We start from the raw sequence: 15,890 nt of genomic DNA on the forward strand, positions 1-15,890 counted from the left end.
GTTCCCTCATAATGAAAAGACCAAAATGCCCCTAGGGTTAAACATAATAGCTTACCCAAGAAGATTGCTTTTTATATGGCCTCCTTGCTTTGTATGTTGAGTTGCAGGCTAGTCTACCTAGCAAAAATGTCATCTTCAAGCATTGGAGGTGGAGAAGGACAAATGTTAAGGTTCATGAGCAAGAAATGTCGTTGTGGGAGAAAAGCAGCCATTAGAATCGTGGAGTCCGAGAAGCCTTCAAAAGGTAGGTTGTACTATGTTTGTGAAAATATGGGTTTGGCGTTGTGATTTCTAGGCTTGGTGCAACCCAGTTGGATATGCTCCCATCTATGGAAGAGATAAGATTGATGATGAGAAGCCAAGAGTTGAGGAATGTATGCAATTTAATGAAAGACTGATGAAGCTGGAGATGAAGATGGAGGCACTGACCATGATGATGAAGACATCTATGATGGTTTTGCTTGTGTGTTTCATTTGCAACATGTTAATGTTCAGTATGAAATGAATTTGTAAGAATTTGTAAGGTGTTTTATGTACTTGACGTATGTTTGAAAGCAATGAAATTATGTTTATGAAATTTGTGATTTTTGTATGTTCTTTTTTACTACAACATGAAAATGCATTGAAAATTATTCCAACACAAACCCTGCTGAGTTTAATTGGAAAAAAATCAACAAATTCTTAACTTTTTTTTTTTTACTGCATTCCAATGCAAAATATACAACCAACATTTCCAACACAAACAAACTGACTGCATACTTGAAGCAATGGTAACCCTACTGAGTTGATTTGCAAAACAACAGGCCTAAATACCAATCCATTTACAGAAGTAATGGAACAAAAACCATAACTCTAAATACAAAAACTGAGATTGACAAAGGAACAAAAAAGAAAAAGAAAAAAACTAAGATTGACAATGCTATTCAATACCAATCCATTTACAAAAGTATGCTGACAATGCTATTCAATACCAATCCATTTACAGAAGTATGCTGCATTTGAAAACCATTCTCAAAAACCATAACTCTAAATGTGTGTCTATTCTTCCTTAGCTTAAATACAAACACAACACATCCCACAGTATTGTTTCATTACAAAAACATAAATAATAACAAGTAATCCTATAGTCTACTTTGACCCAGTTGCCAGTTCTTTGTCCAATCTCCTTGCTTTGATTGTCTCTAGTACAGAAGTTATTGAAACAGCATGCCCTCTGACATTAGCATTCACTCCAGTTCTTCCAACATTGACTGCAGATGTAGATGCATTAATTGGTCCTCTACCCCTCACACCAACTATGATTTCAGGTCCTTTGCCAAGACCATTTGATGCCTTTTCACCATAAGTTGGTAGTTTTGTGGGACTGTAACAACATTTTCAATTAAAAAAATGAAAAGTTACAAAATAAAAAAGTTGGTTATATAAACAAGTGAGTTACCTGAGTAGATGACCTAGTACTCCTCCTCTTCAGTCCAATGGAAGTAGTACTCATTGGTGGCTGAGATGCTGCTTGGCCTCCTCTTCTAGTTTGGCTGTTACTGGACATTTGAGGCAAAAAAATTTCCCGTTAGGAACAAATTGGGCAAACTACTATTAGTTTCCTACTTGAAGTTACAAGTCAACATTAAAAGTTGGTTACCTCATTTGATGGGATGTTTGTTGTTGAAGCAATAGTAGGAGTTGATGTAGGTTGAGATGATTGCCCACTAGTACATCTCTGCTGCAACAAACAAATTAAGTATACAATAAATTAAGTATAGAACAAACAAATAACAACATGTGTACAATAAATGAATGCATAAGTATACACTAACCTTCACCATTTTGGACTTAGGATGCAGTTTTTTTTTGCATGACCTCTGATTGTGCCCCTTCTACAGACACTTAGCACATGTCACATTGATGTTCTTCCTTGATGCCTTGTGTGGATTTCTTGGCTCATCTGCCTGTCTATTTGTTAACTTCTTTGGTCTGCCTACTAATTTCTTTGCTCCTGGTGGATTCAATTTCCGGCCAACTTCCTCATACTCATACATGTCTGGAACTGGGTGTATCATAAATGCATAAGTATCCAAGTACCTAGACTTGTTGTAATACTCATGCACATAGGTTTCTGGATGCTCATGATTGATTTGAATGGCACTGATGACATAACTACAAGGCAAACCAAACAAATCCCATCTCTTACAACTGCATGTCCTAGTACTTAGGTCCACTGTGTACCTCCTCTGAAAATGATCAACCTCAAATTCCAATTGTCCACACCAGGTTGCAAAGCAGTTCCTTGATTTCACCTTCAACTTCTCAAGTTTGTCATGAATATTGGGATAAATCTCACCACTGTATTTTTCCATTCCAACCTTTTTAACTTGAATCCTTTTGAATTTCCTTCTGATCCATTCCAACATGGAGATTATTGGTAGCTCTCTAGCTTCTAGGATGTAAGAATTGAATGACTCACTCAAATTGTTCACAAGGATGTCACAATTGCTCTTTGGAGAAAAATGTGACCTTGCCCACAAATCAGGGTTAGTCTCCCTCAACCATTCCATTATTGTCTTCCTATTTCCAGTCTTAGGATCAACTTCTTCAATCTTTTTAATCCAATAATTGAATTCATGCACATTTCCAGTTGATGCAGCTTTCTAGAACAGGTATTTCAACACACAACCACTGTATTTTGTCTTGAAGTTACTAGACATATGTCTCAGGCAGTATCTGTGATCTACAGTAGGTATAACTCTGCAAATGTTTCAACCAACCCCTTCTGTCTATCTGATATAAATGTCCACTACATCTCCTCAACACTCCCAATATCACTCATTAATTCCTCAGGAAACCAGGACCAAGAGGCTTTACATTCTATCTATGACAACCCAACTCCGTGTTATGCTAATAATCTTAATTATGCCTATAATTATGAACTCGACATGATTTTGAATGCTAATGATATGCTTATATGCGTTTGTGAATTTCTATCTATTTACCGTAAGAAAATTAGTTTGATTTTCTGTTGTAAAATTTGAATTGAGGGCCGTAGAGGCGTCAAAAACCAAAATTGATTGTACCATCGTGATTAGCATAATTTTTAGAGCCTACGGTGAAATTTAACTGAAAACTGATTTGGAGAAAATTAATTAGTTTAAATTGAATTAATTAAACACCATTGATTAGTTTTAATTAAGTATGATTAAGGAAAGCCTATATAAATGAGCTAAGTGTGCTTAAGCTCATATATTTTGAGCTCAAATCAGATTCTACACTCTAGAGAGAGAGAAAGAGAGGGTGAACCGAATTTAGAGAGAGGGAGAAGCCATTCTTGAAGATTTGCAAGAGAACTCAAGCTTTTGAAGGCTAGGCTCTCTAGAATTGACTATAATTGGAAGACTTGAAGTTCCTGGGTGAGTAATTGAGCATAAATTGTAATTTTGTGGCTTCAAGGTTAAATGGTAGTCAAGAACAAGAATTAATTTGAATTTGATGAATTTGAAGTCATTATAAGCATACATGTAAAAGATTGCAATGAATTTGTGTATTTGAGCATGAAACATATGATCCATGATGAATTTTGATTAAGATTCATGCCTTTGATCGTCTTTTGCATCAATTAAGTTGAGAATGGAAGTTATGTTCCACATGCAAACACAATTCATAGAGGTATGAGTTTTGATTACATGAATTTGATGTATTGAAAATAAGTTTCGTATAAATTTAGTATGCGTGTGATTGATTCATGAGAATTGAGCTTCATAATGTTGAAAATTTAGTATTTGTATCATGTTGAAAGCTGTACAAGTGAATTATGGGTCATAACATGTAAATTACATCAATTTGAATGCAAATTCGAAGCTCAAACAGCTTGCTGAAAATTCCAGAATTCATCGAGTCCGCTCGAGCGGGGAATCCGCCGCTTGAGCGTAAAATGTTAGCTCTCAGAAGTTTTGCAAATATTGATGTCCACTCGAGCACGAGGAGTTACGCTCAAGCGCCCAGTCACGTGTTTTGACTCCCAGCTCAAGCGTCCAAAGTCACGCTCGAGCACAAAAATGAGGCAACCAGTACTTTTATAGACCAAAGGGTCCGCTCGAGCGGCCAAAGCTGCGCTAGAGCGGAGAGCCTTGTTTCAAAAATTTTAAAAAGTTGTTCTATGTTTCGTTTTCCATTCTCTTCCATTGCTAAGCACTCTTAGGCATGCATTGGACATCCTAAATGAATTAAAGGACATGAAAGAAGCCTAAGAACATTAAACAAATTAAAGAACGGAATGAATTGTATTATGACACAATGTGTTATCAATTATGTAGGGTCAAACGCAAGGGCGAATCAAGCACAGGAACACAGTGAGTAATATCTTAGTAAAGATATTTTTGTATATGCATTATTTCCTAAATGTTGCCTACGTGGTAATTTCTAAACTTATGAATTTGCACTATGAATGAGTATTCTATTCACCCGTTTCGTGAAAGAATCTGTAAAGTGAATGTTGTGAAAATGGAAAATGGGCCTAAGGTCGTTTAGTATATTTTACAAGGACACAGATTGGGCCTAAGGCTATTTGGAATGTTTAACAAGATGGACTAAAAGTCATCTGATGCATGAATTAGGCCGAAGGCCGTTTTGTAGGATTGATGAATGGACCAAAGGTCGTTTTGAATAAAGAATTGAATGGACCAAAAGTCATTTTGAATAAAGAATTGATTGGACCAAAGGTCGTTTTGAGTATGAATATGGATGTGACCATAATATATGCGCATTGCTATGAATATGAGAATGTTGGACCCAAGGTCATTTAGTATTATGATATGAAGGACCGATGGTTATTGGTACATGGATCCATTAGACTTGAAGTTGGTCTATGAATGAGTATTGGACCCGAGGTCGTTTTGTTTAGATGGACCCAAGGTCGTTTTGTGTGCGATGGACCTAAGGTCGTTTTGTACATGAATATGATGTGTTGGACACGAGGTCGTTTCGCTTGTTATGATCTATAAATCTAATATAAATAGGAATAGCAGTTCAAATGTTTAAATTATAAGTATGACTTATTCATAAACGAATCTCATTCATTAACCTCTTTACTCTGGTATTGTTCACTGGGCATTAGCTCACTGTCTATATTTATGTATGTAGGTGAACAGCGGGATGTACAACGCAGCCCCAGTGAACGATGAGAAACCGTGTTTTGAGATATCAACCAGAGTCGCCTCACGCAAGAGGCCTTATTTTTGCTTTTCTGTTCTTTTGACCCTTTTGAGGTCATGCATGACCAACTGTCACGACCCAAACCCGGCCCTATGGGTTTAGCACCGTAACCGGCCAGTAATCCGAGATTACCGAAGGCCTGCAGAACAGTAGGATAATAAAACAGAGTACAGGGTCTGGCGGAAGCCAATACAGTAAATGAATAGTGTCCATTGAGCTGTGTCAGTCTGTATGCCAAAAAGATTTTTCATGCATTCACATATACAAACAGTACAGTCTATACAAAATTTACAGTCACACAGTATAGGGACCTAATCCCTTGATAACAGTACGGTTAGCAGTTAACAGTCTATACAGTGATCCAAACAGTATGGAGACAGACGGGGGAAAAACAAGACACCCCAAAGCCATAGCATGGCAACTCGGAACCTCTCAGTGAGGCACAAAGGCTGGCTTGACAAAACTGGAGTCTAACCCACGCTCCTAGCTCCGATCTGGTGGCTGAGCACCTACATATATATATAAACAGTGAGCTAAAGCCCAGTGAATAACATAATGCGTAAAGGGGTTATGAATGAAATGTCCTTACAGTAATGAAATCAGCTCATTAAACAATACTTCAGTCTTTCAGTCAGAACAGTTATTCAGTCATATGTGGTACATCCATTAGCATAGCAGTAAACAGTAGGTCTTAAAGACCGAGCAGTAATGATGGCCATCAATCAGTAAATAGTAGTGGTCCCACGAGGGAACCGACAGAGATCTCTGTAACAGTAACAGTAAACAGTAGGTGCTAAGGATGCCACAATACAGTTCAGAAGATAGGACATACATTCATTCAGTAAACAATATCAGTTCAGTAAACAGTTCAGTTCAGTATTCAGAAAATAATCATTTGAACATATCTTTACACAATTGTTACTCACAGAGTTTGGGCTACAGTATGCTAGAGCGCGTCTCCCTAGTCGCCAACCCTACACAGTTCACAGGTTGAACACACACTAAGCTACACAGTTGGGAGATAACGTAATTTAACCCTAATGCCTCGGTGTGTTCTACATCTATCCTCAACAAGATGTCTTAAACTAGGCCTAAGAATGCCTAGAATGGCATGAGGATGCAAGGATGTAATCAGAAGACCGTTTCAAGATTTTCAGAAAAACAGAGTCCCGCTCGAGCGCAGGTTTCCCCGCTCGAGCGGTCACGCGACAAAGGTACACGCTCGAGCGTTAACTTTCCCGCTCGAGCGTACTGTAAAAGTACTGGATGGGTGAAATCTCCGCTCGACGCCCGTTCGAGCTTGAGACATGACTCCGCTCGAGCGCACAATACTCCGCTCGAGCGGACTGTAAAACAGTGCAGAGATACTGGATGCTCGGATTCCACGCTCGAGCGGCACTTCCCCCGCTCGAGCGGAAGTGCAGAATCTGGGAATTCCAGATTGCACCTCCAAGCTCAAACTCACACATATAAATGCATCAAAACCAATCCTCTTGGGCCCATTTTCTGGAAAAACATTTATACACGCATAGAATATCCTAGTTCAAAGCTCAATTTTGAGAAATCAAGGCCCAAGGGTGTTTAATTCAAACTCAATTTCAAACCAATTTCATGAACAATATGGACATGCAAACATGCATGAATTCAAATCATTTTGAAGCTCCAATTTGATGCTCTAAGGAGCCAATTCTTTTCAAAACATGGTGAAATCATGGACTTAACATCTTTATGAACATGCATGTACCCTTTTGCCATGAAACAACTCAAACTCATCAATTCAAACATGCATACATGAAATGAGCTCTATATCAACATGTATGAACTAAAACAAGGCTTATCTCCACAATTAAACATGGACCATGCAACAATCAACTTAAAGACAAACCAAAAGGATGAAATTCATACCTAGGTCCCTTGAATGCAAGTCTAGAGGTTCAATTATGGAGCCTATACATCAATTCTTCAATCTCTCCAAGCAATTCACAAAGTAGAACTCAAGATCAACTCAATTCTCTCTCACTCTCTATCTTGGTCGGTTGAGCAAGAAGAAGGGCTGAGCAAAATGTGTTTTGATTCAAGGTGTAATGAGGCTCAAATATATGTATTGAGTGGGCCCCTAAGGGTGGCAATTTGGTAATTACGGCAAACTTTGCAATTAACTCGTTTTAATCTAATTTAATCATACCTAATCATTTTTCAGATAACTTCACTATAAAATCACATTAATTATGACGATCATAAAACATTAATCAATTCCGGATTCGGCCGCCGATAAGGCCTTCAATTAGCAGTTTAAACACTAAAATACGAACAGATCAAATAAACAAGCAACAGATAGAATACAATTCAAACGTACATACTCAGTCAATTCAGTTCCAGTTTCGGTCAGTCAGTTCAGTACTTTTAATCAGTTCAATCATCTGTCATAATCAATTCAGTTTAACGGTAATCGATGGTTATCGGTAATCAATCAATCATTAATCGGTAAACGGTATGAGGGTTGTTACACCAACCTTGATCAACCTGGTGTATAATCTAAATTTTTGTTAACACCGGTTTTGAATAGTCCTAGATGTATGTATGACATACTTAATGTGAATACGCATATAGTGTGAGTTTTATGTGAATGTAAGAATGTTTGTTTAAGCCATGTATGCACAGCTCAACAGACAATCTTCAAAAAAATTTCTTCTGCAATTTGGCCCCTATCATTAAATACGTATTGATTTCTGACTAAGACCGTAGGTAATCTCATGATTACTAGCCGGTTATGACTCTAATCCATGGGGTGGATTCGGGTCATGACAGTATCTCAACCAAACCCACTGTAATAGGATACATGTTGTCATTTCCATCTCTCCCAATAACACTGAGTAGCTGCCCTCTAAAAATCCCTTTCAAATGACAACCATCTAGTCCTATTATTGGTCTACACCCTGCTAGAAATCCATCTTTCTGTGCACCAAGTCTGAAATACATTCTTTCAAATGTAGGCTCTATCTTTTCAAGATTAGTTATTATTTAAATGTGTGAGGTTGGATTTTTCCTAATAATTGTAGCTGCATAATCCCTAATCATGTGATATTGCTCTGCCAAATCCCCTGCAATTATCTCCCCTGCCTTTCTCTTTGCCCTATATATTTGAAACCTACTTGCATCCACCATTATCTCTCTTCTAATTTTTTTTTCTTGAAAGAGACTATGTCAATGGAGGGGTCATCTCCCACCTCATCTACAAACTTCTTCCCCAAAATACTTAGAGTTGGCTTGTTTATTACTGTAATGCCTCCCACATGTGTGTTTCCCCTCTAGAATTTTGATCTGAAAGGTTGTGGTTCCCCCAAATAAAGAGGCATACATCCTCCAAGTACACCCATGCCTACAAACAGCAGTGATCCTAGCACTCTCATTTCCGATGTACCTTATATCATAACCATGCACCACATTAAACTCCCTCAAATACTCTCTGAAAACTTGGGGACTGGGAAATTTCATTCCAACTACAAGTTTGGAATCCTTCATCATCCCTTCTTTGTATTCTGGGTATCCAGCATCATCTGCCTTATCTGATGACCCTTTCAGACTAATCAATTCGTCATCATCATCAACATCTAAATACTAACCAACATCATCTGGTAGATTGACTTTAGGTGGTGGTCCTTCAGTTCTTCTGTGTGAGGTTTCATCAAAAATGTTATCATTTGGACCCTCTAGATACAACCAACTTTGGTCATCACTTTCCTCTGCACTATCCTCAGAAGTTTCAGTATCACTATATTCTTCCCTAACTATATAGTCCAAGTCCTCAGAATCATCACTATCATTACCCTCATGCTCCCTTCCTATTTGACTCTCCTTAGCTTGATTCTGATTTGATTTCTCACTACCCTCACATTCCTTACCCACATCCTCACCCTCAGCTACCTCTACACTATCATCTAAGTCATTCCCAATGTCATCAACTATGATGTCAATATCAGACAAGTTTATATCAATAATGTCTGTGTCACCGCCACATATGGCATTACCACCTTGTTCTGTGTCACCACCACCTATGGCATTACCACCCTATTCTGTACCATTGGGATCTGACAACAACTCACCATTGGATGACAAAATCATAATAGGATCTACACCTCTCTCTACATACACTACTACATAATCCAAACCCTTATAAGCTTCAAGCATTTTCATCACATCAGCATCACTGTAAATTGTTTTCAACCCAACATCTAAACTATAACTAGGCCATGTATAGTACATATCTATGTTTGCTACTTTTCCACCAACCAGGTCATAATAAAGGTCTCTTAACTCAAACATGGACATTTTGTCAAGGTCACAGTTAATTATTTCATTCACCCTACCACCCTCATAAACAACATGTGGATGAAAGACAAAATGGCCCTCATGATGCATTTGAACAGTTATGAATTTGTCTGACATTTTCAGCATTCACTCCTAAAGCAGAAAAGACTTTTATCAATACATTTTGGGACCACAACCCTAAACCCTAAACAAAAATATAGTCATGCATGTAACCAACATAAACTAAAATAATAAATAATCCCTAATCCTCAAACAGATCACACAAAACAGAAAAAGAATATAAAAGCATAAAGTCATACAATACAAATGCCTATAGTATATGACAAGCATAAAGTAATAGACATAAAGTTAAAATTTAATTGAAGAAGAAAACAAACAAATTAATACACTGAAGATTAGGGATAAACTTCACCTTTTCAGTGCATACCCCACACAAAACACAATGACAATAAACAAACAAAGTAATACACTGACATCATTCACTACAAATAAACAAACAACCACAGGGGACCACAGTATATGAACAACTTCATATATACAAAACCACCATAGCAACAGAATATGAACAACTGCATCGAACACAGTGTCCATGACAAAAAGTTAACCACTAATGGTACGAAAAAAGGAGGCACACAAACCCTAATATACAAAACATACGGGACCACAGTATACAGTAACAAAAAGTACATCAACTAATATTTTATATATGTATATATATCAGCAAATCGAACCAAATGAAATACAAAATAAAAAGCAATGATCGAAAAAATACCTTACAACTTATTCTTTGTGAACTTTTGGGCCTTGTTTGCTTCGTAAATCTCTAAATCAGTGACAATCGAACAATCGAAACCCTACTTTCTCAAATTTATACACTATTTCGTTCGATTGAAACCCTAATTTGTTCAATTGAACAACCCTAATTTGTTGAATTTTTCAATCGAACAACCCTAGTTCTCTTCACTTTTCTCTTCTCAAATGCACGACTGTTGGAAGTAAAAATAGTAAGCAAGCTTAGGTATATATATATATATATATATATACAAGGGCAAATTGGTCTTTCAACGTCTGCCATTAACGGTGTTAACGGTGCACATTACTCCATTAAACACAAGGGGGTTATGTGGTAATATTTGAAAGTCATGGGGCTAATCTGCACATGGCCTAAATCATAGGGGGGTAAAGTGAAGTTTGCCCTTATTAAATACCTTAATTTATTATTATAAAAATTAATCGTCAACTACTTTAATCTTAATTTTAATTTTTAACCCAAATTTTTATTTAATAAAATTTTAAAATAAACATAAACATATCTACATATATTTATATATATATATATATACACAACAAATTAAATCATTAATTAAACTAAACCCTCTAATTTATTACCATAAAATTATCTTATTTAATAACATTTTAAATTAAAAATATACATAATACATATATATATATATATAACAAATTAAATCATAAAAGCATTTTAATCTCATTTTTAATTTTTAACTCAATTTATTATTTAATAAAATTTTAAATTAAACATGTACATATATATTTAACAAATTAAATCATAAATTAATTAAAATTAAAAATTATTTTTGTGTTATGTTTTTAATTTTTTTTCTTAATCATGGAGGTAAATTTATTTATTTACTTACCCCAAAAAAAAAAAAAAGACAAAGGGTATAATTGTCTTTTTATTGTTAACATTAACTGTGCCAAAGTTGCATTTTAATCCAAAATCATATGATAAATATATGACTGTTTTAAAAGATAAGAGTGTAAAGTGCTACCGTGCCATAGCACAATGAAAATTTGAACCAAACGAAAATCTACATAATGAACCATTAGGCTCTGCTTGTTTAGAATGGAAAGGTAGAATATGACGAAAAGCAGAAAAAAAAAATAATAATAACTTCTATGAATTTGTTTAACTTGAAAGGAGTGAAAAATAGAAGAAAACTAATTTTCTTATACAACTCATATTAGCATCGTAACTAATTTTTAATTTTTTTTATAAAAATATAAGAAAACACAAGAAAAATTAAATGCGTGAATTAATTATAACTGAACTTTTAAATTTTTCTTTTTCTTTTAAAATTTTCATTTTAATCAAATATTTGTAAGAAAATATATTTATTTTTCTATTTCTTTTCTTTTACTTTCATTTTCTACTAAATTTTCTTTCTAATCAAACAAAACCTTGAAAAAATTCCTTAGGATCTGACAAAGAAAATAGAATGCAAGAAGAGGGTAACCCTTCATGTCTAGCGTGTTCAGCATTTTATGGGTTATCATTTTGCGATCTTTGTTTTTAGAAATGGATTCCGAAAAAGGTAGGAGATTTTTTTTTTCAACAGTGATTCATCCCTCCTTTTTCCCCCACCCCCTTTGACCCCCTCTCTCTCTCATTGGTTACATTTTCTTTTTCTTTTTCTTTTTTTTCCTGCTCCTCCAATCACCACTCGCCACGTGACAAAGGAGGGTGAAGGAGTGACTCCCAAAAAGGGGTCTCAAGCATTATTCTTTTTTTTTTTCCCCTTTCCCATCTAAAGGTGGCTTCGACTTTGTTTACTTGCTCGAGGAGGCTCAATTAAGTTCAAAAGCCACTTCCAATATATTCGTTAACCCGAAATCTCCATGAAATTTCCAAATTAAATTGCGATTCAATTTCTTCTGAGATATAATCTAACTCCTTCACAAACCAACTGACAAAGAATAGTCCAGCGTCAGCAAGGATCAAACCAAAACTCACCCAAGGAATGTTGATTTATTTACTTAAAACTACAATATTCAAAACCGAAAGAGAAATTAGGTGCACATTTAGCTCACCCGTGCTTCTCACTCCTGCCTGCCTGCCTTGGCTCAAACCAAAGAAATCTCACTATTAACATATACAAATTACATCAGTGTAGTAGAATGGCTTCATCTTTTGTACTCAGAAGAAGCCTTTCGTATGACATTTCTTGCTGAATGTTTAATCATATATAATAATAATGGATCAGTAAAAAAATAGTGGTAAAAATTACTGCATACATGTACAAACGCCGGGGGGGAGATCATGGGGATGGGCCAATAGGATTGTGGGCCTCAATGTCAACATGGCGAATACCGGGGACAATTTCCTGGATTTTGTTTTCTAGCCTATCAACTTCACTCCCAAGAGCTGTGACCACTTCTTCACCTGCCATGAATAAAACATCAAGTCAATTCTTATCACGTCATAAACACAATCAGCCAACAAAAAAACATAAAATAAAACACAATTAAATCAGAATGCCAAGTCACTATTTACAATTTTGCATACCATAGTTCGACATGAGCTTGAGCAATGCAGTGTCATCCTTCTCTTTTGTAGCTTCTCGAAACTACATATATAACATCATAATCATCAATTCCTCTGAAGATACATGTGCATGCTAAAAGTGCTCCCACATCACTTTCAATGCTGTTGAGTCAAATGATTCTCAATTCTAGATCTCAAATGACATGCATATTCGATGTTCTTTTTCCAAGGAGTTAACCAGGAAAAGCACACCATAAATGGAATGCAAACTTGCCTAGAAAACTTGGCATCATTAACGTTTCTTGTATAACTATAAACCGTGTTGCATGAATCAAAAATAAATAAACCATGTAGTATTTATATGTGTCATATATTAACCAACAATATTACATGAACTTTTCTAATTCCCCCACAAGACCCTTGTCCACGAATACGACAAGGGTAAGGTTGTGACATGTGTCTACGACCTGTACCAAATTCCAATACTTGGATCCTCTTAACTTGTATACTGTTCAAAGAAATAATTGCTAACATTTGCTAGCAAAGAAATATTTCTTCCCTCACATGGATAGGTAATAGAATTTCATATTTTTTTCTAATTCCCATTTAATTTCAAGAACATTTCTAAATTATTTATATTATCTTATCTATGAATATTATACAATAGCTAATATATTCAAGTATTCAGGGCATGTCTGTTAGGATTAGTCAATCAATGTAATAAAGTTGGGTCCCATACAATTATTAGGTTTTTGGGTTAGAATAGTAGTCCAGAATCTACTGGAAAACCTAATATGTATAGAATTTGGTTACCTAATTATATGGAACTAGGATTCTCACAGATAGACTATTATAAAGTCGTGTGGACTATAGGGTTTTTGTGAGAGATATTGAGAGAGTGGTAAGGGCAAAAATAGAGATACAAGGGATGAGAGAAAAAATACCAAAGGCATTGGGGTGAGTAAAGGCTCAACTACCCTTGAGCATGGAGTTCGGGTAGTAGAGTGAGTTTTGAGTGTTTTAGCCATCTCACATATATTATCTATTTTATTCATAGTGGAAACTCTCTCCAGTGGTAGACAATTTGGAATGAACCACATAAATCTCCATGTGATTATTTCTCTTTGGTGTATGTATAGGTGTGCTTCCGTTCGCGTTGGTGGCGTGGGATGTATAAATCCCAACAACTGGTATCAGAGCTTAAGGTAGTCGATCCTCGATGCGGTTGACAAGGGCATGATCGGAGCAATGGAGTTCATGGTATAGAGATTTTTAAAAAAAAGAATGGTGAAATTGTAGCGATGTTTCAACGAAACAAATAAACAATCACAATACCTTAGGATAAAGCAATGCAGAGCCTTGGCTCATTAGTTTTCTATTTGCATGGAAGTAGATACAATATGAAGGTAACAGGATCATGGTTTTGGATTTCAATGGGTTGTGATCCAATGAGACACTTGTTTAGAATCAACGGTGCATAATTTTTCTGCTAGATTAGTATGTTTGATAGAAAAATTCAAGGTGAGGATGGTGTCTAAGGTTTTCAGGCACTACATATTTACTAGTGGGTTCAGATTTTACAAATTCTGAACGGTTTAAATGAATTGGATAGATTGGATAGATTTGGCGGTGATCTAGGTGATCAGGTTTGACTGCGGGTGATCAAGGATGATCTAGGAGTAATCTAATTCAATCAACAAGGAAGTACAGTCATTGTGAGGTCAATTAGATGGTGTTTTCTAATTGGACATCATGATTGGCTACTTGTACAAGCTCGTAGAGTATATTGTGACAAGAAGGAAGCTCCTGTCAAGCGTCAGGCGAGTAGTACGAGTCGTGGGTGAACAATGGCAAACAACAATTGCAAGGATATTTGGTGGCCACCAAGAGGAAGACAACGGGGTTGCAAATAGTTCACAAGAAGGAAGCTTCAGGCATAGAACTTGAGACAATTTCGCAACGAAAGGGTGTACACGAAAGGAAGTTGGGTTGAAAGTTTGGTCTCTTTCTATGAAGATTTTGGTTCATGGCAATGGAGACATCTCAGACAGGTGCGGCAGATCTCATGGGCTCGAGCATGAGGATAAGGGAAGCCATGAAGGACACGTTTGAGCACTATTGTGTGAGGTGCAAATAATGTAGGCACTCGGTTTAAGGGGGTGCAACATCTTCTAGTAGAAGGTGGAGTGTATCACACAAATCAGGATAATTAGGTTGAAAGGTGCATATAACACTTACCCCACATAAATGAAGGGTAATCAACCCATGTGATAGAGGTGGGTCTTATACAATTATTATTTGGGTTAAGATAGTAGAGTCCGGAATCTACTAAAAAACCTAATATGTATAGGATTTGATTACCTAATTGGATGAAACTAAGATTCTCGTGGGTGAACTATTATAAATAGTCATGTGGACTCTAGGGTTTTTGTGAGAGACTGAGAGAGTGGTGAGGGAAAAAATAGACATGTAAGGAGTGAGAGACAAAATACCGAGGGCAACGGGGATGAGCAAAGGCTCAACTAACCTTGAGCATGGAGTTCAAGTAGTGGTGTGAGTTTTGAGTGTTTTGGTCATCTCACGTGTATTATCTATTTTATTCATGGTAGAAACTCTCTCCTGTGCATGTAGGCAATTTGGGCTAAACCATGTAAATCTGTGATTATTTTTCTCTTTGGTGTATGTGTGGGTGTGCTTCTTCTCGCGTTGGTAGGATGTATAAATCCCAACGATGTCCTATACCCATATCCAACTTTTGAATACACATCCCAATATCTTAAAATTTAGGTTTAGGATGGTATAACGCTTGGAGATGTAGCTATACTCGATACCCATACCCGAGTCCATGTAGCATGGCTAACAAACAAAGAAAATGTCTCCTCTGGCTTACAAACAGCATGCCTTCCTTCTTGATAAATGAATGAAGACACATGCTCAGACAAGATAAATGAAGGGGAAGGAGAAGGGGAAGAGTACCATTACAATATATACGTCTAGTAAAGCATTGATGGAAGACATGAATTTTCACTTTAGGACACCCACTTTGGTAACTACAGGACTGGGGCTCATCAACACA

General features: G+C 36.4%; 1 protein-coding gene and 1 long non-coding RNA gene across 2 annotated transcripts in view; both read right to left on the reverse strand.

Moving 5' to 3' along the window:
• Positions 1–887: 887 nt before the first annotated feature.
• Positions 888–5,270, reverse strand: LOC114298653 (uncharacterized). The gene is made up of 4 exons (XR_003642039.2): positions 1,815–5,270; positions 1,640–1,720; positions 1,439–1,538; positions 888–1,363 (listed from the first exon to the last, which is right to left on the reverse strand). It is a non-coding gene; the product is annotated as an uncharacterized LOC114298653 (long non-coding RNA).
• A 6,999-nt stretch (positions 5,271–12,269) lies between these two features.
• The window catches only part of LOC114298648 (Cation efflux family protein), a 34,335-nt gene continuing 30,714 nt past the window's right edge, over positions 12,270–15,890 (reverse strand). The window contains exons 12-13 of the mRNA XM_028243257.2: positions 12,836–12,896; positions 12,270–12,712 (exon numbers count right to left, since the gene is read on the reverse strand). Coding sequence (XP_028099058.2) covers positions 12,588–12,712; positions 12,836–12,896 — 186 coding nt within the window. The 3' untranslated portion in view covers positions 12,270–12,587. The remainder of the gene's footprint in view (positions 12,713–12,835; positions 12,897–15,890) is intronic.

This window comes from Camellia sinensis, chromosome 4 (assembly GCF_055761805.1).
Source record: "Camellia sinensis isolate YWXY chromosome 4, ASM5576180v1, whole genome shotgun sequence".
Taxonomy (NCBI): Eukaryota; Viridiplantae; Streptophyta; class Magnoliopsida; order Ericales; family Theaceae; genus Camellia; species Camellia sinensis.